We start from the raw sequence: 22,620 nt of genomic DNA, 5'->3' as shown, positions 1-22,620 counted from the left end.
ACCCTTCCTCAGTCAGTTTCTCAACGGCCACAGCCACATCACTGACTGACACACAAAGAGGCAAACGAAAGGAGCGTTTTTAGGGGCTGTTTGTCCACGAAAGGAGCCGTTTTAGGTGGTTTTAACCGTGAAATGAACATTTTTAAGAGCCTTTTGTCCGTGAAGGAAAGGGCTTCATGTATGAGGCTGAGAAACAAGACATTTCTGGGTTTATATGAGTAGAATTTTTGGAACGACACCTAAAATACTAGCCTCGGAGGAGAGGGGAGGGGAGGAGAGGACAGAGGAGCTCTTTTCTTTTCTCATAAATGATAAAATGCTTCAGTCGTTAAGCAGCGTGAATTCGTGCGCGCGGCTCCTCCGCACGCACCGCTCGTCGTGCTACTTCGTGTCGCTGGTGCTGGGCTACCTGCTCTACCTGGTGTTCGGCGCCGTGGTCTTCAGCTCCGTGGAGCTGCCCTACGAGGACCGGCTGCGGCGCGAGCTGCGCGACGTCAAGCGCCAGTTCCTGCGGGACAACGAGTGCCTGTCCGAGGCCAGGCTGGAGGAGTTCCTGCGCCGCGCGCTGGAGGCCAGCAACTACGGCGTGTCCATCCTCAACAACGCCTCGGCCAACTGGAACTGGGACTTCACCTCGGCGCTGTTCTTCGCCAGCACGGTGCTGTCCACCACAGGTGTGTGTGTGTGTGTGTGTGTGTGGTCCTTGGATCAAGATAGTCAAGACTATCAGATGTATTTTAGTCTTGACTCTTCTCTTGATCGTACAGTTGAAGTGTGTGTGTGTGACTGTGTGTGTGTGTGTGTGTGTGTGTGTGTGTGTGTGTACTGTGTACGTACACACTTGTTTTTTTCTGGCATGCTGTTTAGACTAGACCGATGCCAGTTTCATTGTTTACCTGATCCTAATTTCCTGATGCACTGTTCACTTCTCTCTGCATAATACAGTTATTATGGCTTAGTTGTCAGTCACTGTGGATAACAGCATAGATCTACTAAATGCTTAAATGTAAAAGTAGGTATGAGAGAGAGAGAGAGCTTTTGTATGGATTATTTTTAAATTATTTGTAATTAATAATGGATATTTCAAAAAAAATATATATATATATATATATATATATATATATATATATATATATATATATATATAATATTTAGTTATGTACTATTTTATGCTCTTTCTCCAATAGTTTTGTTGTTTTTTTGACAATTATATAAATGCACATTACAAAGACACACCTCCCAATGTATGAATGAATGAACCATTGTAAAGCGCTTTGAGCACTTGGAAAAGCGCTATATAAAAAAAATGCAAAATAGATATACGGTAGACCTGGCTGGTTTTTAATGAAGCCTAATTCACAGCTTCATCATCACCATGCTGCTTTTGAGGGTTGCATTTCTCCATTTCCACACATGCAGGCCTTTGTTCTCTCTTCCCCAAGCAGTACCTCATCTGACAAACGTAACTCAACACCCTGACCGACAACTTGCCTTACCTGAAGTGAACAGCCTGCCAAAATTAGAACGAAACCGTAACTTCATTGTAAAAGAGGAAGTATTTTGACAGCCAGACATTACAGTAATAAATAAATAATAATTGTGTCTGCTGCACTCCTTTGCGGTGTATTAGCCACAGACACGTGTATATTTGCATTGCATATCGTATCGTTGCTGTCGTTCAGAAACCCCATATCTTCATTAAGTTTTTTCATTTACTTTTTCATAAATTTGTGCCCTACCTGATCATACTACAAGTCATCATCACATAAAAGCATCAAAAGTAGTAGGTCCACAAGCTCGAAATGCAGTTTGAGCTTGTAGATCTGCTACTTTAGCTATATTTGAATAGTGACTGTTTGGGACGTGAGGCTTCCACCCGACCAAGACGATGTACAGTACAGTGAAATGTGGTATCTGCAATTCTGCATTTAATCCATCAGTATCGGGAGCGGTGGTGAGCACTACAGGGGCAGTGCTTTGGGGAGAGCAGTAAGGGTTTAAAGTGTCTTTCTCTGGGACACTATGACACGTAGGCCAGGGCCGGGATGCGAACTGGTGCCCTTTCTGTTTCCCAGGTTCTCTACTCACTCGGCTATGGCCCCCCCAGTAGGCCACCCTATGAGGCCACCTCATCTATTCTAGACATAGAGGTTGGTTCCCAACCTTATAGTAGGCCAGTGATTCTCAAATGTTTTAATTTCAAGGAAACGAGTAACTCGGAGAGCGTGGTTCCATTTGTACGCTGCAGTTGCAGACCAGTAAAGGGTCCATTTGGACTCCCCTCAAGGAACCCCAAAGGCCCCTGGTCCCCACTTTGAGAACCACTACGGTAGGCTTCCTCAGCTAAAAGATAGGCCCCCCCTATAGCCACCAACACATCTCTGAACATAGAAGAACCTGACATAGCTTCCCTTCAGTGCAAAGTAACTCTAAGGAGCACTTCGCCCCATTTTTCATCTATAATTGGTCCTCACTAATCTTATTCATAAGATGGCACATTTTCTGTCTACTTGTGTCTCAGAGGAGGGCTGTGGACAGATCTGAAACCTGCCTAATGCCTACCAGTAACACCTTTAGTTGGAAAGTTTCTATATTCCAGGAAACGAAAGGCTTAAGTTAGGTTTCTATTAGCTTGGAATCCTCATCATCCTCATCATAAAGTCATGGGTAGGCAGGCAGGCTTCTGAACTGTCCACAGCCCACCAATGAAACACAGAGAGTGAGCAGACTCATAGTAAGGAGTAAGGACCATGAAGGTGAGGTTGAAAGTGCTCCTGTAAGCTAGCAATCAACCCAGCAGCACATCAAGAAATTAACCTGTTTAACCCATTTAGACCTGAGCTCGATTCTACAAAATGTCTTCTAAATCATGACGGTTTTCTGAAAAACCCTATGTTTCTATGTCGGTGGTTCTCAAACTATTTCATGTCAAGGACCCCAAAAATGATATGTAATTGGCCGCCGACCCCCATCTAAAAATATCTTGTTCCAGGGACCCCCCAGGAGCAAATTTGATTTGAGTTAAAATGTTCGCTCTGAAAGAATATTCAAAGATTTGCGCCACATTTTCACGATTCTTCAAAAATAGCAGATCTACAAGCTCGTAGCGTGGCCTGGGCCGTGGCTCAGCGGTCCAGGCACCTTGGCTGGTAATATAGCGCCTTTATCCAAGGTGCTTTACAGAGTGTGCATTACATTCACCTATTCACACACACATTCACACACTGATGCCGGAGTCTTGCTCAAGAACACTTCGACACTAACTCTTGCCCGGGTTCTTACTGGGAACCTTGTGGTTCCAATCCGGTCACTCTACCCCTGATCATGTTATTTGTGTCCAAAGTGGCCACACTGATACCCTAAACTACATAGTACAAGTGCTAGTGCTGCTATGGGTTAAAATCAGCCCCACCTTTAGCAGCTGCAACAACAATATGGGCTTTTCACGCAGGAAGCGATCGACGTGCCTTGTTATTCCATTTCCTTTTCAATGTGAGGTGAGCGGGCCAGGCAGGTAGGGAGGCGTGGGCAATCTGACCGCCCGGCCGATGATTGTTCATCCCCAGTGCGCGCTCTCCCATGAGAGTGTAGTATTTGTGTGATGGTGTCACACTCACGTACCGTACTTATTCTGACATTTGGTATTACACTCAACTGGTAATGCTACATAAGTACTTCTTCCTGCATGTCTTAATCCAAACAGCATATAATCCAGGGACAGTACATGCCACAGGCTTTAGTCTACAGTATGTACTCTGTGCAAACAAAGATTTTGTTTACGGACAGTGACTAAGTATGTAAGTAACTATATATTCATGTAAATTAAAACAACGTGTGAAAGAAAAGCGCTCTGATGTCACCCTAACACGATACATATTATCAGCACACTTTTAAAATGCCTATATTATGACTCGGTTGGTTCCATCATTCAGAACAAAATGCAGTGCATAGGCGCCATCTTTATCTTTTCTTATCTTGTGTTGCGCAAAACACTGATTGGCAGATGGCATTCGGTTTCTTGGAAGAACTTTAGTCCCTGCCTTGACTCCCTTGACAGCATATGGCAGTATTTATGCTTGAGGTGTCAGAATACAGGACTAGTGTATCACCTGTGTACAGCAGGTTCCACATTAGGTTTCCTCAGGAAGTTTTGTCCCGTCTAGGGCTGCAACCATAGAATATATTTGCCATTATTCTTTTTTGATTATTTGAATAATCGAAAAGAATGTTTTAAAATATTCTTTGTATGTATACAAAGAACAAACCGATTAGCCACTGAGGCACTGACTATATTCTACTTTGTCACATAACAGCGGCATACAAAAAATACTGAGTGAGCTTGTAGAACTGCTATTTTATCATTTTTTTGGGGGACATATGTGCCTAATTATGGCATAAAATAGGGACAGATTATTTCATAAAATGATTGATTACCGATTATTTCTTACAATCAATTACATCGATTAGTTCAATTAACCATTGCACCCCTTTGAGCTTTCCTGAGGACCTTTAAGTCCCGTCATATGGCTATCTCTGCCTGCCAGTATTTATCTTTGATGTTTCAGAATACAGGAATACACAGATTATCAGCCGTTGTAGATCAACCTGCCAGTTCCTTCCTTGTTTAGGTTTCAAACATCACCTGCTGTAGTGAGCAGCAACACACCCTCTCTGTTGACTAGCCCACTAAAACTGGGAAAGTTTCTGTGTCATTTTCAAGTGTGAGAACTATTGTTTTTTTAGAAGGTATTTGTAGAATCTGCCTCAGGTCTTAAATGGGTAGACACACAGGAACCGTCATGGTGCTCTGTCTCGTGACGGGACCGGTATAGTTAGTGACGCTCTGTGTTCATTTCTGACATGCCTTGATAACAATGCAGGCATTTTCACAAGGTATATGATGATGTGATCTATTGCTATTATATATCAGGGTACCGTGCCCACACGTTTTTGACTTGAGAACTACTTTTAACATGACCAGCTCAACAAGATCTACAGTACCATAGAATAGACTTAACGTCTATTCTATGGTACTGTAGATCTTGTAAACACACTTGGAATGAGACATAGTGGGGGGAATAAAATGTAGTACTCCAATTCTGTATGGAAGTGGTAGGTTTCTGGCTTCTTTGCCATGCACATTTTTATATAACTTTGTAATGCTACTGATGATTGCGTGCAACACTCTTAAAAAGTGTGTGTGTGTGTGTGTGTGTGTGTGTGTGTGTGTGTGTGTGTGTGTGTGTGTGTGTGTGTGTGTGTGTGTGTGTGTGTGTGTGTGTGTGTGTGTGTGTGTGTGTGTGTGTGTGTGTGTGTGTGTGTGTGTGTGTGTGTGTGTGTGTGTGTGTGTGTGTGTGTGTGTGTGTGTGTGATCTTAACTGCTTCTGAACACATACTAAACTCAGGGTGATCGCCTGTGCATACATCCTACGGCACTGTCTGAGTATATCATCTGTCAACTGTTCTGTAATAAAGATGTCTAAGATATTTGACTTTACTACAGACAGTATTAAAAGATTAAAAATCAGGCCATTTTTGACTTGTCCTTTTTACTAAACTCAGGGTGATCGCCTGTGCATACATCCTACGGCACTGTCTGAGTATATCATCTGTCAACTGTTCTGTAATAAAGATGTCTAAGATATTTGACTTTACTACAGACAGTATTAAAAGATTAAAAATCAGGCCATTTTTGACTTGTCCTTTTTTTCAACACTCTTACTGGCATTATACTTGATATCATTTTCAATGCCATACTCGATATGTCGAGCAGCTGCTGTAGTCCAGAACTACTTGGGCTCGGTTAGCTCTGGTCCATAGCTCTAATGCCGTTGCATTTAGAGCTATGTTATCGATGACTTCCGGGGCTCGAATAAATGCAGACCAGCCTCTTGTCTTTAGTGTAAATAAAAAGAACGTTTTTGCTTTTCACCGATACAAAGTTTTATTATTCCACCGGGAAAAAATACTTTTAGTTACTCCACTTTCTGGCCAAAAAGTACCTTTTATACGTGTGGTGGGGGGCTCAGAGTGCTTCCACTAAGGAAAGTAGGCTTTCTAATGACACAACCTGCCTTTGTATCGGTGAGAAGAAAAAAAATGTTCTTTTTATTTAGCTCTAAATGCAACGGCATTAGAGCTATGGACCAGAGCTAGGGCTCAGTATGACTATACATATATATCTCCTGTTTTGGACATAATGTACCTTCCACCCGACAGACAATATTTCACAGTTTCTGGTTTTGTTTCCATACGCTATGTGATGTCTATCTCAGTTTCAGTCCGATACGGTTCTTCTCTGAACCTAAATCTGGCTCTGCTGAGGAAGTGGTAATAACCCTGAGGTCTGGGATGAGGAACCCAGAACTGATACTTTCAAATGTGTTTCTAAAATAGCTAAAACAGCTGCTTGTTTGCAGAAGGGGCTTGTACTAGTGTAAGCACTGTATTTGCAGAACTGATACAGAAATTAAATTGAATAGTGGACTCCTCACGCCCACACACACACACACACACACACACACACGCTCAATTAATTCCCCCAGTGAATGATGAGTCTAATTGTCATGGTCCTGTCAGAGTGCCATGGAATGTTTAACACTGTCGCTAAGTCCACTTGACCAGAACATGTCGCCTTCTCTTTTCATAGTAACACCAACACCTTCTCCAGAACATGTCACCTTCTCTTTTCATAGTTGTACAACTAATTGTGATTAAAGATGTAAATGGTATTGGCATTAACTCATCAAAACCGGGAAAACATCTGTGTCATTTAACATTTTAAACACTTCAACCATATTTTATACTTTGGCTGTTCAAAAATTGCAAATCTACAAGCTCATAGGGTCGACGACAGAGTACAGCATCTTGCAATGGGTCTGGTCCACAAGATTCGATACACCACCAAGATACCCATGTACCTGTCTAGATACTTCCTTAATGTTAACGAATTCCACACCCACAACACCAGAGGAAGTGCAACGAACCATGTACAACCAGATTCGGCACAAACGAGGGACTAAATTCTTTTCGCTCCTATGCCACCAAAATGTGGAACGCCCTACCAACAGTCATTAAGACATGCGAATCCCTTGACTCCTTCAAAATCGCTCTCAAAGGGCACCTACGGACGGCTGCAATTCGAAACTGGCCTCCGTAAAATCTGAATCCCACCGCCCACCCCCTTTTCTCCTCACTGTATATTTTTCTTTTCCCTTTTTACCTCCTGTTCTGTTCTTTGACTATATAGAAGTGTCTATTTGTACGTCTCTAAATGTTTTGATGAATTGAACAAGGTGGACCCTCTTGTAAACAAGTGTAATGCTTAATTGGGTCGTCCACTCACAGTTAACAATCTTTGTATTGAGTTTGTGCTTGAAATGTACTGTAATTCTGCAAACTGTTAATAAATATTTCAATCAAATTCAATCAAAAAAAGCACTAATACTATGGCCATGCATGTAATAATTTAATATTTTATTCTATATTCAAAAATGTACGAACGTAAGTCAATCCACGAGCACACAACGTTTTGCGACGTGATTTTTCAACAGAACTTGCACAGATGAATGGAGTTGTGCGTGTGTCTAAACAATCTTCTGTCTGTTGTGTGTGTACAGGATATGGCCATACAGCACCGCTGTCCGACGGGGGTAAGGCCTTCTGCATCGTCTACTCAGTGATAGGCATCCCCTTCACCCTCCTCTTCCTCACCGCTGTGGTGCAGAGGATCATGGTCTTCAGCACGCGGAGGCCTATCTCCTACGTCAGCAGGTATAGGCAGTGGTGGAAAAATGATGTAACTCTATCTGTACCGCTAGCTGTTAGCATAAACCCCAGTTCACTTCAAGGGAAAAGGCTTGCTCAAATCAGGCAGTCTTTTAAAGGTTCAGGCGTGTGCTGGGTGCAGATTCAAAGAGATTCCCGGCTATAATCGGGGGCTTTGTTTTAAATTATTTAGCAACTTTTAGCATTTTTGGCTAACGGCCGATGTCCTCCACCTAAAACGGGCCGAAATCCTCGCGTGCACGCTCACACGCGGTCTTTATGTGCATAGCTGCTCAAAATGCGATATTCGGGGCTTGATTAGAGCTTAATTTGACTTTGATATGAAAATAAACAACGATCGCATGGGACCGGGGACAGATTACTGTGACACACAGTGCAGAAAGCTAGTGGATGTTGACACCCGTTTAACCGGAAATGACGACGGCCAGATTCGGTCAATTCGGTTAAAATCGGCATAATGGTGAAGTTGCCGCCACCATCAGGACTGGGTGTCTAATACTAGGTACCCGTTAAAATGAGATATATTGTGTATATCACAGATTTTTCTATTGGCATTCAAATGATGAATTAAAATCATGAATAGAGCTGGTAGAAGGCACAATCCACTGTTAATTAGGGTGGCCATCAAGGGGTTAATTAAAAGTAGAGCCCGACCGATACATCGGTCGCACCGATGTACAGTGGCAGCGGTGGCCGAACGGATAGCGGCGCGGTCTAGATACCGGAAGGTTCCCAGTTCGAACCAGCCGTCCGACACGTTAAAAATTACCACCGCTGAAATGCCCTTGAACAAGGCATCAACCACTACGATGAAATGTGTTCTATGAGCAGGGCCTGGCTGGAAACAAGTTCTTGAGCTTAGCCCAGATACCCTGGGTAAATATGCCCTCATTTCATTTCATTTCAGTATCTGTGATTTTGGGCGCCGATGCCCGACATCGGACATCAGTGTTTATTTAATCCGATGTGCCGATGTTTATAGTCATTGACATGCAGCGCAGCAGCATCACTCACTCACTCACTCACTCACTCACTCACAAGCACAGTTGGCACACTAAAATCTGGTAAAGACTTTAAACAAACAACGTGTACATTCTCTTAGTCAAACATTTCTCCTTCCTATGTTTGTTTTGTACAGTGCAGATAATGTAAGTGTTCTTGACTTATTATTATTATTATTGTGGCTTTGGTTTTTATCATGCAGCGCAAGTCCGCGATAGCCGATCTACAAGCTCACAACGCGTCGCGCTGCGAGTAGAGCGCTGCTGATTGACAGTGCAGCAGTTGTACAACTACAACTAAGTACTTTATAGTGTGATGTGTGTGTGTTCTTGACTTCTTGTTCTTAATGTGGGTTATCAGAGCACGAGCACACCACAATCTTAATCGTCTAGGCTACTTGCCTTGTATAACGCCAAATAAATAGATATTAACAATAAGGTTTGTTCAGTAGGTCTCTCTAAAATCGGTATCGGCATCGTACCCAAACATATGGCATCGGTCGGACTCTGCCTCTAATTAAAAGTATCAATGTTACAAGTGTAGTAAGTGCAGTACTTAAAGTAAATGTACTTGGTTACTTCACATCAGGGGTTCCCAACCTTTCTATTACCACGGACCGGCTGACAGTTCATAAAATGTTCGCGGACCGGCATGGCTGAGGGGTGGGGGGGGGGGGGGCGAGGGTGCGTTGCGGTCGTGCATCATCGTACCAAATGCCTATCTGCTGCTATATTATTATATCAAAACATAAAGTTACATCATTGTCATTGACCATATCATTGATCCTGGTGACGCACAGTTATAATAGATTCACGTTTCGGGATAACTTGGCATTCCCTTGTCGCGTACCAGTGGGACATGTCCCGTGTACCAGCACAGGTACACGTACCAGTGGTTGGGAACCTCTGCTTTACATCACTGGGTATAGGCCTGCCTGACAGAATGATCACACAATCTATTGATCGCAGTTGTTTGCAGTTGTTTCTTTCCATGTTAAAACAGTGTATATATATATTTTTTTTAAATCTGAAATGGCAGATCTACCTGGAACCGGTGTGAAAGAGTAAAATTATTATTATTATTGTTTACAAAATAATAATAAAATGACAAGTCTTATATTTAGTCGACAAACTATAACATTTCAGATGACTAAAATATGACTAAAACCACACCAAAATGTGCTGTCCCTGCATCCCTGTCTGTCCACCTCAAGACGCTGGGGGCTGTCCAAGCCGCTGGTGGCCATCGTCCATGCCATGGTGCTAGCCTCGGTGGCCGTGGCCTGCTTCTTCCTGGTGCCGGCCGCCATCTTCTCTGCGCTGGAGGAGGACTGGAACTTCCTGGAGTCCTTCTACTTCTGCTTCATATCGCTCAGCACCATCGGCCTGGGAGACTACGTGCCCGGCGAGGCCCTCAACCAGAAGTACAGAGAGTTCTACAAAGTGGGCATCACGTGTGAGTATATAGTACTGATTTGGTAGGGCTGTCGTGAAAAAAGGAAAGAATTTTGACTTTTTTTTAGGGCACCGCTGGCCAAGCGGTTGCGTCTAATGCGAGGCCCGCATTAGACAGCCCGAGCCCAACGACCTTTGCTGCGTGTCACTCCTCGTCTCTCTCGCCCCGTTTCCTGTCTCTCTCTACTGTGTAATATCAATAAAGGCAGAAAAGGTTTCCTAACCAGCAAAACCAACATTTCTCCTTTTTTGACAGGTGTTATTTAACCACAGAAACCCTATAGTGTCCCATCCTATACTGAGGGGCAAACATTTGACGTAAATAGCAGGTCTACAAGCTCACAACGTATAATTCATATATTGTGTAGTAGAGCACAAACGGGAGAGGACCGAGTATAGACCCCTGGAGGTCTCCTGTCAAATAAAGGTAATTATTACACACCAGGAGCGACACAAATAAACGATATACGAAAAAGACGCGGTTATTTCACAAATTCACATCAAAACTTATTTACTTGATTATTTTATTCGAGCTGAAAAAACTAAATTAATCTGTCGATTCATTGCCTCGCTATAATCGCGCTCAGTGTGCATTCATAACAATAACGGCAGTTTCAATCAATGCAAATGAATCGCACAAACTCACAGTATATACGGAAGTAAGTATAGTTTTAAGTATTTAAAAAAAATCACAGAAAAAGTAAATAGAAAAAGAAAATAGTCGAAATGGTACCAATTGGCACTAGGTTAGATTGTCAGTAGATCGAAGATGACAGTAGATTGTACAGTATGCACAGCCATGGATTCTAGCAACCAGTTGATTCTGGGCATTCTGAATATTCCTTCATATATTATCCCATTCTCGTTTTACCCCTTCAGGCCGGGAACCCGTCCTGTACAGTTATGTACAGTATTCAAACATTTAAAAAGATTATGCTGCTATATAAATATTTGGGCAATATCGTTTTTCTTTTTTTTCTTTTTTTTGCTTGTATTGCATTGTGAGCTTCTAGATCGGCAATTGTAATCACTGGTGAATGTATGCCTGGCCTTGACATAGTCTTTGACAGAAGTGTGTGTGGCACGGATAAAACACGGGATGTCACAAACTGAACCGCCCCAAAAGCGGACATGGGGAAGCTGAATATGGCTTTAGTGGTTCTCATCGTGCCGTCGTGTCCTGTTTGCCGTCCTGCTCCCGCCCCCTCCAGTGCTTGCCTGAGTCCATGTGAATGCAGCATTAGACCTCCTCTGTCCACTCCTCTGTCAACTATTCATCATAGGCACGGTGACCCTGACCTTTGGCCTGCGTACTTGTATTTCAGGTGATATGTGGACGATATGTAATAGTTTTACGTCAATGGCAGTCAAGCATTGGATTTGAGATGGCATAACTTTACGTCGATGGCAGTCAATGTGTTTTAAGTCTGTGCAAATGGAAAGAGTCCACCATCATCAGCTCATTTAGTTCCATCAGCTAAAGAAGTCCAATGTGAATGCTCACTGAGGTCTGTTTCATTTTGCAGCACTTTTCTTTCACCAATTATAATCTTGGTTCATATTTCCTTTCTATCATATTTTCACTCCTCATATTGCATTGATTGTTTTGTGTTACTAACTTGTGTGTTACTCATCTGGTATTAACGTCTCTCTGTTGTCTCTGCCAGGGTTGTTTAAACTAGAAAAGTAGAGAATAGACCAGAATGATGGGGGTGATTCTAAGCTTCTAACACAACGAATAATCTAAATTGAAATGGTATTTTTGAAAAGAAATGAGGGAAGAAATAACTTCATACTTTGATAAGCCATGTGCAAACAAAAACATTTTTACAGTAGGTAGGTCTGTTAACATTGAACTGCAGCCAAAAGAGGTTGTGTTGGTATTACTTTAGGTTGCCACACACAGGTAGCGCATATGCAATCATTTATTGAGACATAAAACAAAAAAAGCTAAGCTTTCTATGCTTTCTTTTAATGTTGATAAATTATTGCATGGGAGACCACTATATTTTGACTGGGATGGACAAAGTTACATTTAGACAGATTTCCCAGACAAAAAATATATATACCCACAAATGCTCAAGTAAAGTACATATACTGTAAGTTCATATAATTGTATTTAGTAAATATACTTTGGTACTGTCGATCACTGTATTTGTATGCTTGTTTGTGAAGCATGGAGTAGCTGAATACAAGTAAATTAAATACTTTTAACTAACTACCAACACAGCTTTGCTATGCTGTTGTGAAAGAAGCAAGCTGTACACTGCCCCCTGGTGTCCTTGTAGATCATTAACACATTCTGTGTGGCTGATTGGCTAATTAACCATGCTGAAGGTAAGAGATGATTTTCAAATTGTGACTTTTTTTTTCTTTCAAAATCAACACTAGGCTCTCCATAGTAGGGCTGGGCAATATATCAATATTATATTGTTGATTAGATGAGACTTATATCATCTGGGACTTTGGATATTGTGATATGGCACAAGTGTGTCTTTGCTGGGATTTAACTACTTAATCCCTATTCTATCTACATTTTCTAAAATGGCCAAAATACCTGATCTAGAATATGAGCTTGCAATGTGTCACATTGCGACGCATTGGGAACTGGTAGATCGGGTAATTTGGCTGTTTTATGATATTATCGTCACTCACGATATAAGCAAAAAAATATATAGTGATATTCCATATTGCCCAACCCTACTACAAGACCTACTGTATCTGGCATAATCCATTTCCGCTTTGCGTGTGTGTGTGTGTGTGTGTGCGTGTGCGCAGTGTATCTGACCCTGGGTCTGGTAGCAATGTTGGTGGGTCTGGAGACGTTCGGTCAGCTGAAGCCGTTTAAACAGCTCAGGAAGTTGTTCTACCTGAAGAAGGTCAAGAAGGTATCGCATCACATGATGTGGTGAATGTTTGAGAGACGTAGCGTCTCGTTGTCGAGGCGAGGGTCTGAGAGTGTTCTCACCGAGGGCTGTTGTTTAGTCTTGCCTGCAATACAAAGCCAAGTGCTGGTTTTGATTTTTCTTCCCGCAAATAACTTTTGCTTCACCTTTTTTGTTTTCTGTTCAGCATTGATCATTTTCCGGTACAGACTGGTGTTGGGGTGTCAAGCGTCTTCTTGTGCTCCAATCTCTCTCTTGTCTCTGTCGCCTGGGTTCTTACCGTCGACAAGTGAATGATGGGTTTGGGGGAAAGAAAATGGTGAATAACACAAAACTTTGTAAAAGGAAAGCGTCTGGGTGCAAGTAAAAACAAAAACAAAGGTGCTCTTTGGTGGGGGACTGGAAACCTGCAACTAAGGAAAAAGAAACCATGGCACTCTTCTGGTGGATTTTATTTTAAAATGCCTTTATTGAAGTACCTAGTTCATAATAGAAAAATAAAAACTGGGATAACCCACACGACCAGCGGTCGCCGGTCAGTAACTTTGTACTGCAAGTTATTTGACATTAAAATAAACATACATTGTTGTCTCTCTCTGACATTGAACAGCAACCAAGAGTTTGTGTTGTTGGTGTTATTTTGCGAGTAGACCGTAGCCATGAAACTGGTACTGTAGCGCACACACACACACACACACACACACACACACACACACACACACACACACACACACACACACACACACACACACACACACACACACAAAGCCTCACTATTTAACTTTTAAAAATGAATACAATGCAATTTTGTCCAATTTGAATGGAGTATGTTAAAGTCCTAAAGTCGGCTCTTCGGTGCTACTGAAAATTTCTGACGAGCCGAAATAATTTCGGCACTACAGCGCCGAAACAGCGGTAAAATAGGAGTATGAATCGGCCCTAAGGAATGTGCCGCTTAAGTTAACTTACACAATTAGAGTTGGAACACTCCAATTGTGGCTGCGTTGCCTTGTGTTGCCCTTGCTTACTGTAAATCGTTCTGGTTTAATGAGCGTCTGCTAAATGTCTAAATTGTAAATTGCTGCGCATTAGACCATGTGCCACCATTCGCCATAGATCGCCCAAATACTGTATGTTGAGGTATCTGTGGCGTTGTGCAAATTGTATGTACAGTCTCTGTAGTGTATAGTGGCGGCCAGTGTTCATCTGTGGTTGGTTCCCAGTTTTGATTGATTGAACATTTTATTTCACAGAATGTAGAATGGGTACATTTCGAAGGAATGCACAAGTCAATACAACAACTGCTACTTTGAGGACGAAACCATGAAAAGCACTAAGACTTGTTTACATCAGGGTCCTCCATTTTTAATTCATCAGAACATTTAAAGACATACAAATATACACTTCTATGAAAAATAGGAAATCATTGTATAAAGAAAGTAGGGCTGTCAAACGATTACAATTTTTAATCAGATTAATCACAGCTTAAAAATGTATTTATCATGATTAATCACCATTCGAACTTTGTCCAAATATGCCATGTTTTTCTGTATATTTTTGTGGGAATGGAAAGATAAATGACAGAAGGCGGTTATATACATTTAACATACGGTATGTATGGATGTATGTTTACATTCTTTATAACAAAGCCAGTGTGGCAGGATGGTGTCTCTGTCTCTCACACCGTTGTCGTGATGTGATTTGAGCCTCTGTCTATGTAAATTGTGCAGCCTTTTATGGCAATAACCGACATATGTTGGTTATTGCCATCCAGATAGGGCTAGATAGTGCAGAGTGGATGGGATTATGGGATGTATGGGGCTGGTCATCCAAGCATGGATTAATTGCGTTAACATTTTTAAACTGATTAATTTCACAATTTAATGCAGCCGAACTGCAGCCGTCCAAAGGTGTTCTTTGAGAGTGGTTTTGAAGGACTCAAAGGATTCACATTTCTTAATGTCTGTTGTTGAGTGTTTGTTCCACATTTTAGTGGCATAGGAGCAAAATGAAATGAATCCCTTGTTTGAGCCGAATCTGGGTTGCATGTGGTTTGTTGAACTTCCTCTGGTGTGAGTGTGGACATCATTGACATTAAGGAAGCACATAGACAGGTACATGGGTATCTTGGTGGTGTCATGAATCTTGTAGACCAGGCCCATTGCAAGTTGCTGTACTCTGTCGTCAACCATGTGTCTCATAAGGCTTCTATGACTATGAAGCATAACCTGTTTTTTCTTTGCTTCTGGGAGGTCCCCTGGAACAAAAAAGAATCACATGGGGGACGGTGGCCAATTATATCATTTATGTGTTGGAAGGGAAAGTGTTAAGTTGAATTATATTTGACCAGGAGTGTCTATACTCAAGTACTGGGGTTTGGCTACTTTGTCCTCCACTGATTGTTGCTGTCGGGGTCAGAAATCTCTACCTTTTGTGTTTTATAATTAAACTATTAAAGCCCTACTTGATCATACTACAGTGTCACACAAAAGCATCAACAGTAGCAGATCCTTCCCGACATGTTTTGAGCTTGTCAATCTGCTACTTTTGGCTATTTTATTTATTTGAATCCTGAAAACTTAAAGTAACAGTTTTGGTCATGAGTTTTCCACCCGACAGGCGATATGGTGGCCTGGTGGGGGGTTATATCCACAATATCCAGGCATTGGTTTTCCCTGCTTCTCCTTTCTTGCTCTTCACGTGCAACTTCAAGCCTTAGCACACTGCTCTGCTTTTGTAGCAAGCTACACACTGCCCTCTAGTGTTCATATAGGTCAATAACAGTTTTTTCTTTATAGTATTTGCTGTGGGAATTGTATAGGCTCATGAGTGCATGCAGGTTACTCTGGGCCTACTCTGTCATAAGACTGCAACTATTGATTATGTATTTTCTGTTTAAAGTATTTATTTGAATAAGTACAAAAAAACATACTCGTTAATGTATAACTGATCAATGCATAAAATCCAAGTACCGGTATTTTAAAAATTACAGCTTAAGTTAAAGTCCTGAATTTTGTATGATTTTCCCTGCCACTCTCGCCTTCAAGCATGAAGGCATTAACTATAGCAAGGCAGAAGAGACTCGAGCTATCATACACAGCTGGGAGGAAGTCGAAGAATCATCATCTTAATATACAGGTCTGTGGTCTCATGATGAAAATCTAAATCATTGAAATATAACATGCATGAAACCAACAGTGACTACTATTATTTGGGGGTGGGAAATGGGACTGTTGAGAGCTGCTGTTATCCAATTAGATGGAGAACATGAGTGTTCCTAGAATGTGGTGTTTTATCTCTTGCTTGCCGGGCCAGGGCCTCTCAGCAACACGTGCCTATGTAGTTTTAAGGTATTGGTTTTATATAGGTTTGTTTGTGTCTCGTTTCGGTATGTCTTGGGATTTTCTTTTAAGGTTTTCAAGATTATACGAGTTAATTTTGCTTCTATATGTTATAAGTTGTTATGTCAATATCTCAAGGTAACAATAATGCTAATAAAATAAAATTATTTCAAATGTAAAGGGACTCAACCATGTGATTAAACGCAACATTTTGTACTGTACTGTACTGTACTGTACTACCGAATACCGAATATTTGAATATGAATATTTCCTACCGTTGCTGTCATGGCCGTACCTTAAAGCTACCTGATTTATGGCAAAAGAAATGTTTATGGCAAAACTTAACTTAAAAAAGAATCACTATTATGGGTCCATAAAACATTTACTCAGCTCTTTTAAATGCATTAATTGCATATACTATTCGGTGATATATTTTCTGCCTATTTGGGCCGAAACCGAATAGGCCGAAAATGCATTTTTATTTAGCCATTTTCTACCGAATATTTTCTGCGGACGAATATTCGGTGCATCACTAATTATTTTATCCTTTTTTTGTCTCCACCAGGCTGAAGGCATGGTGAAAGTATGTTTTGCACTCCGTCCGTATGTGTGTGTGTGTGCGTGTCCGTCCGTCAGTGTGTCCATCCGTCTGTGTACAGCTAATCTCCGGCACCGTTAACCCGGTCGATGTCAATTTTTGCACACACACTCCCTGGATGCCAACGATGAACCTCTGCACCAAATGTTCCAGAACGGCCTGTTATAGCGCCACCAGGAGGCCGACTATTGAAAATCATTTTTTTATATTACATGTGTTCAAGCCGGATCTGTCCGATATTTCATATTCCATCCTAATTGGCTAACATTGGCTTTCAAAGTTGGCAGGATTGGCCCGTTTTGAACAAAAAGCCTCAAATCATGAACGCAGCGTGCAATTTACGTGAAATCTTTCACAGACTTACCTACTAGGCTGAGGAATGTATCCCACCCTTTTCACATTGGCCTGTTATAGCGCCAGGTGGATTTTTGCAAAACACATTTTTGGAACAAAATGCCTCAATTCATCCAATTGCCATCCAAGGCATAAGAAGAAATGGCACCCTTTTCACATTGGCCTATTATAGCGCCACCAGGAGGCCACAACCTGACCTGCCCTGGTGGAGACCTGTGCCCCGAGGGGCACTTTATCTAGTTTCCTCTCTCTCTCTCTTACTTTCTTGTGTCTATAGAGCGTCGCGGTCCTGCCACCTTTCATGACGATGCCAGGCCCAGGTTACAACACTTTTTTTGTTGTTTTTCTTCTTTGTAATTATTTGTTTGGTCCAAAATATTGTGTTTGTTGTCATGATTTGTCACAACTCGAGTTGGCTTTCTATGACGCTTAAAAGGTCTTTAAATAAATACTTTTTGAAATGTCTATGGGAAAAATGCATTGGGAATTATTTCCTGGGCCTGGTGTCGTCATGAAAGGGGGGCGGGGCGGGACTGCGGCGCTCTATTGTCCTCAGTTTGTTCTTGTTTTCTGTTCTTTTAGTTCATTTTCTATATGCTTTGTTGTTGATGTATTGAGTGTAGGTGCTTCTTATTTTCCTTGTCTTAAAAAAGGGATCATTATGATTATGATGATACAAGTGTAAATATGTATCCTATAACCTGCTGTGCCCAAATAAATATATATAAAGTCCTATTTGTCACATTGCTGTATGCCAGATTTGTTCTCCGCATTTGACCCATCTAATGGTGCGGTGAGCCGCAGCCATGCCGAGCTCGGGAATCATTTGTAGTTGATCTAACCCCCCAATTCAATCCTTGATGCTGAGTGCCAAGCAGGGAGCCATTCCATTGGCGCCCGCTGAAATAGCGGTCCAGGCGCATGCCACTATAGGCTCTGGCCTGACCGCACGTTGCGTGTTCGAGTCCCGTTCATGATGACCTTTGCTGCATGTCTCTCCCAACCTCTTTCCTGTCTGTCTTCACTGTAAAAAAAAACAAACCTGTATTTCCCTTGTGTTCCTCTACATAAATAACACAACAAAATTACACTTGGGTAAAAATAAAATTGTTTTCCTCTTTGGGGTGGGTGTCTGTGTGTGTGTGTGTATGTGTGCGTGGATGCAGTGTATCTGATCCTGGGTCTGATCGTCATCCTGGTGGTGCTGGAGACCTTCTGTGAGCTGCAGCAGCTGAAGCAGCTGAGGAAGATGTTCTACCTGAAGAAGGACAGCAAGCCGCAGGACCGCCTGGCCATCCTGGAGCACGACCACCTGGCCTTCACCACCGTGTCCGAGAGCAGCGGCGTCACCACCTTCTGCTCCACCGCGGCGCCCGGAGGAGTAGGCGTCGAGGACAAGCTCCAGGCCTACCTGAGACCTGTGGTGGTGCTGGCCTCCAACAAGGGAGACGACCCCTTGATCGAATAACGTAACCACCACCTGAGAGTGAGGACAACACCCTGATGCAAACGGTAGCAGCATAGGTGGGCCATAGGCCATAGGCACCTCAATGTAGAATTGGCTATTTTGTCGACTCCAACATTTGTAATTGCGACCGTAGGTCGCAGATTACTATAATAACCTGCAAAACCTGTCAGTCAGTCCGTTTATTTTTTTTGCTCTGCTATTTATTTAAACTAGAGCGGTGCCCATGGGGCCTCTACAGCGGTGCCCGTTGGGCACTGGCCTACTGCAGGTTGGAAATGCATGCCCCACCCAGATATTATGTCTGTGTCCCCTTTATGCCCATATATGGAGTTCTTTGTCAGGCATGCCCAAATATGGAGTGTTGTGAGGTCAGAACAGGCCATCTCCATATATGGACGCTGGGCAGGGGCCCTGTCCAGGCCCGGGCAGAGAACTCGACATGGGGCACTGCACCACCTGCGGTGGTGTGGAACGTGCGTGTCGAATTTGAAGCCGGTGGGGCTAACGGTTCTCGAGTTACATGGATTACACACAGACATGCATACAGAGACTTGGTGCATTTATAGATAAATGCTATTTAAATAAATGCTCGTGAACCTAGCAAGTAGCGGTGTGCGGGTGTCCCTCCTTTCTTCAATGTTAACATTTTGGACAAAATAGACAATTTTACATCGAGGTGCCAAGATGTCCCTAGTGCCCACCTATCCTGTATCCATGCAAACAGACCTGGGGTGAAATAAGAGACGTGTCCGCGTCTCGTCACCACCTTCACCCCTGGTACGTTTGCCTGCCTGTATTCAGGACGACAATGTGAACGTTTATAAAGGAGAAATATGCACTAATGCACACCTCGTCGGAAATAAGCCGACCTACAAGCTCATGTGTTATGTATGTGCTTGAAGGTTGACTATTTTAGTCGTGCAGCATCGCTGTGCGACGCAGTATAAATTAGGCTCCAGGGCAGTGGGTCTTGAATATTCTCATCCCAAGGGATCACCAAAATTCATGTATTTGTCCAACACAACATTTTAACAAAACTCAGCAGAAAATATAATGCTGTGCAGCATCGGCCAGTGTTTCCTAAACGATGGACCCATTTTTGATGTGAATTAAAGATGATGTATTTCAACAATGTCATAGCTCTGGACAAAGGAACTGCCTTTTATCGTATTTAAGATTAATTTATTGGGAAGACTGGCTCACAAGGGCACAGCTCCTTAACCTGCTGTATTATTTATTGGACGAGTAGGGAAGTTTTAGTATAGATTATCCGTCTCTGAAATCTCAGTAAATTATTATTTCAATTTAATCTCGTCACATTTCATATCATACAAAACATCATAAACGTTTACTGGTGTGTGGAATATTACCTCAACAGGTTGCAATGCAATTTTAAAGCCGTTCATATTTTAGTTAGCACTGTCAGTGTATTGACTTTGCCTGAAAGGGATTTATGTGTTTGTAAAAGTGAGAACTGATGGTATTCTTGAATCAATTTCGATAAACTAGAAACTCATTCAAGACAATTTTTATGAGAAGTTAGATTTTTTTAGAAATGTTTCGGATAATGTGCAAACAAGGGGGTTGGACATTTTGCTATGAGCAAGAACTAAAAATGGATGACAATTTTGTATCTTTCAAACACAATTTGAAAATGTTTAGTTTTCACTGGTTGTACAGAACTTTAACCGAAAGATGGAATATATTTTTAGAACATGTCACGAAGAGGGCTATCTAATCACGTGTAGCCTAATAAAAGGTACTCTGAAGGGCTTGATATTTCTTTGTTGTGTACGGTGTCACGCATCGGGGAAAAAACGTGAGTGCCACCGCCACACAACAAGGTCTAAATCCGACTTGAGAAAATACAAATTAAGGGACACTTGAAAACTGGAGGAATGCACTTGTATTGTAGTATATTCCAGTTTTATTTATAAACATTTTATTGTGTACATCAGGGAATTTTAAGCTTTCACAGGGGATTTTGTGCATTTCCGAGTTTTACCATGTTTCTCTTCCATCTATTTTTTTTATTTTTATACTGTTGGATTTAATTGAAAAGGGAAATCTTTCTCGGAAAGATATGTGCTGCTGTGTGAACGTGTCATCATGTCACTTTCCTCTTTTTGGAAAACTGAAGACCCTTTTGTACAGGCCTGTATTATAGTTTTGATTGTAATGCAGACTTATTTGTTGAGTTTGGTGTGTAATGGTATAACTATATTTCATACCAGTATATATATTTGTTGTGCATTATTAATATATCTGCAAGGTGCAGTGAGTGCAATTTTCTTTGTTAAAATAAGTGTTAAATTGCTCTAAATGGCTATTCTGGTAGTAATCAGTAACATGGGTCTCCCTGTCTCTCTAGCTCTTTAGTAAACTCAAACTACATTTTCAGAATTTCAAAATGGGATAGCAATTTTATCCAATCAAGAGTGAGAACTTATACAGAGTACAAGATAAAGAAGTGAAATTGGAAGTGATGACACAAAGAAGACAAAATTGGAACTGGAACGGTATAATATTGAGGCTGATAAATGGGAACATTTGTTTTCAGAGGGAGACCTCTGTTACTGAACAAACACTTATTTTCACATAATTCTTGGTTTTAATGCAAAAATATCACTTGCGCTACTTTTAACTTCTAGCAGTGGGGAAGGGACATTAACTTCTAGCAGTGGAGAAGGGACATTAACTTCTAGCAGTGGAGAAGGGAGTCAGGGACATTAACTTCTAGCAGTGGAGAAGGGACAGAAGGGAGTCAGGGACATTAACTTCTAGCAGTGGAGAAGGGACATTAACTTCTAGCAGTGGAGAAGGGACAGAAGGGAGTCAGGGACATTAACTTCTAGCAGTGGAGAAGGGACATTAACTTCTAGCAGTGGAGAAGGGACAGAAGGGACATTAACTTCTAGCAGTGGAGAAGGGACATTAACTTCTAGCAGTGGAGAAGGGACAGAAGGGACATTAACTTCTAGCAGTGGAGAAGGGACATTGTCTCATCTCTTTTCACTTCTAGCAGTGGAGAAGGGACATTGTCTCATCTCTTTTAACTTCTAGCAGTGGAGAAGGGACATTAACTTCTAGCAGTGGAGAAGGGACATTAACTTCTAGCAGTGGAGAAGGGACATTGTCTCATCTTCATTATTGCCTCAGTGTGTTTTTGTCTTGTTATTTGTGCACTTGGTGATGTTTCGTTTAGACTGGCAAGAAAAACAGTGCTGTAGTGGGCTGTACATTTTTTTTTGTCAATAAATGTCAGCAATTGAAAATTACATTTTGAATCCTCAGTTATTTTTTCATTTACGTTTTTTATAAATACATATTGATGGTAGTTGAGTACCACACCAATATTCAGTAACATGCACTCGCGTTCTAGTTGAACTCAGTAAACATGGTTCATGTAACATAAAAATACTGTAAATAAAATGTTTGGTTACGATTGATTCACTGACTTCTCATTCCATGATCTGAATGAGTGAACTGGAGTTTCCAATCAATCTAATACACATTGTCGCTCTTGCAAAGAAACTTGTATGTCCAAATAAAACTTTTCAGGAAATGGACATTTGTTATAATAAGCCACAAGTGGAAGTGGCATGTCTACAGTGTTGAGAGCTTGTAGATCAGCTATTAGTTTTTTCTTATTTTGTGTTACACTTCCTAAGTTCCTACTGCGTTTTTCATTTGTTTGAAATATGGAGATACAAGCTTAAGGTTTCTGCCC

The 22,620-nt window shown here is 41.7% G+C and overlaps 1 protein-coding gene across 4 annotated transcripts; it reads left to right on the top strand.

The window, feature by feature from the left end:
- The first annotated feature begins 9 nt into the window (after positions 1 to 9).
- LOC306931358 (potassium channel subfamily K member 1-like) lies at positions 10 to 22,170 on the top strand. Of its 4 annotated transcripts, none has more exons than XR_013791009.1 (5): positions 10 to 674; positions 7,620 to 7,773; positions 10,004 to 10,245; positions 18,589 to 21,543; positions 21,784 to 22,170. XR_013791009.1 is itself a non-coding variant. In XM_079512724.1 (4 exons), exons 1-4 carry the CDS (start codon positions 215 to 217, stop codon positions 18,888 to 18,890), a joined length of 1,158 nt encoding a protein of 385 aa, XP_079368850.1. In that variant the 5' UTR covers positions 10 to 214; the 3' UTR covers positions 18,891 to 22,170. The 4 variants fall into 4 exon arrangements, 1 of the variants encoding a protein (XP_079368850.1); XR_013791010.1 differs by having other exon boundaries at positions 18,589 to 21,570; XR_013791011.1 differs by having other exon boundaries at positions 18,589 to 21,747.
- The last annotated feature ends 450 nt before the right edge of the window (positions 22,171 to 22,620 follow it).

This window comes from Electrona antarctica (assembly GCF_951216825.1).
Source record: "Electrona antarctica genome assembly, chromosome: 10".
NCBI lineage: Eukaryota > Metazoa > Chordata > Actinopteri > Myctophiformes > Myctophidae > Electrona > Electrona antarctica.
This window is presented reverse-complemented; position numbering and strand designations above follow the sequence as displayed.

Bases quoted from the DNA above. Each gene is read 5' to 3' on its own strand.
- LOC306931358 (XM_079512724.1), top strand. From the start codon at position 215: ATGAGTAGAATTTTTGGAACGACACCTAAAATACTAGCCTCGGAGGAG. The intron at 675-7,619 runs GTGTGTGTGTGT...GTGTGTGTACAG, and splicing joins CACGGTGCTGTCCACCACAG to GATATGGCCATACAGCACCG. The intron at 10,246-18,588 runs GTGAGTATATAG...GCGTGGATGCAG, and splicing joins CTACAAAGTGGGCATCACGT to TGTATCTGATCCTGGGTCTG.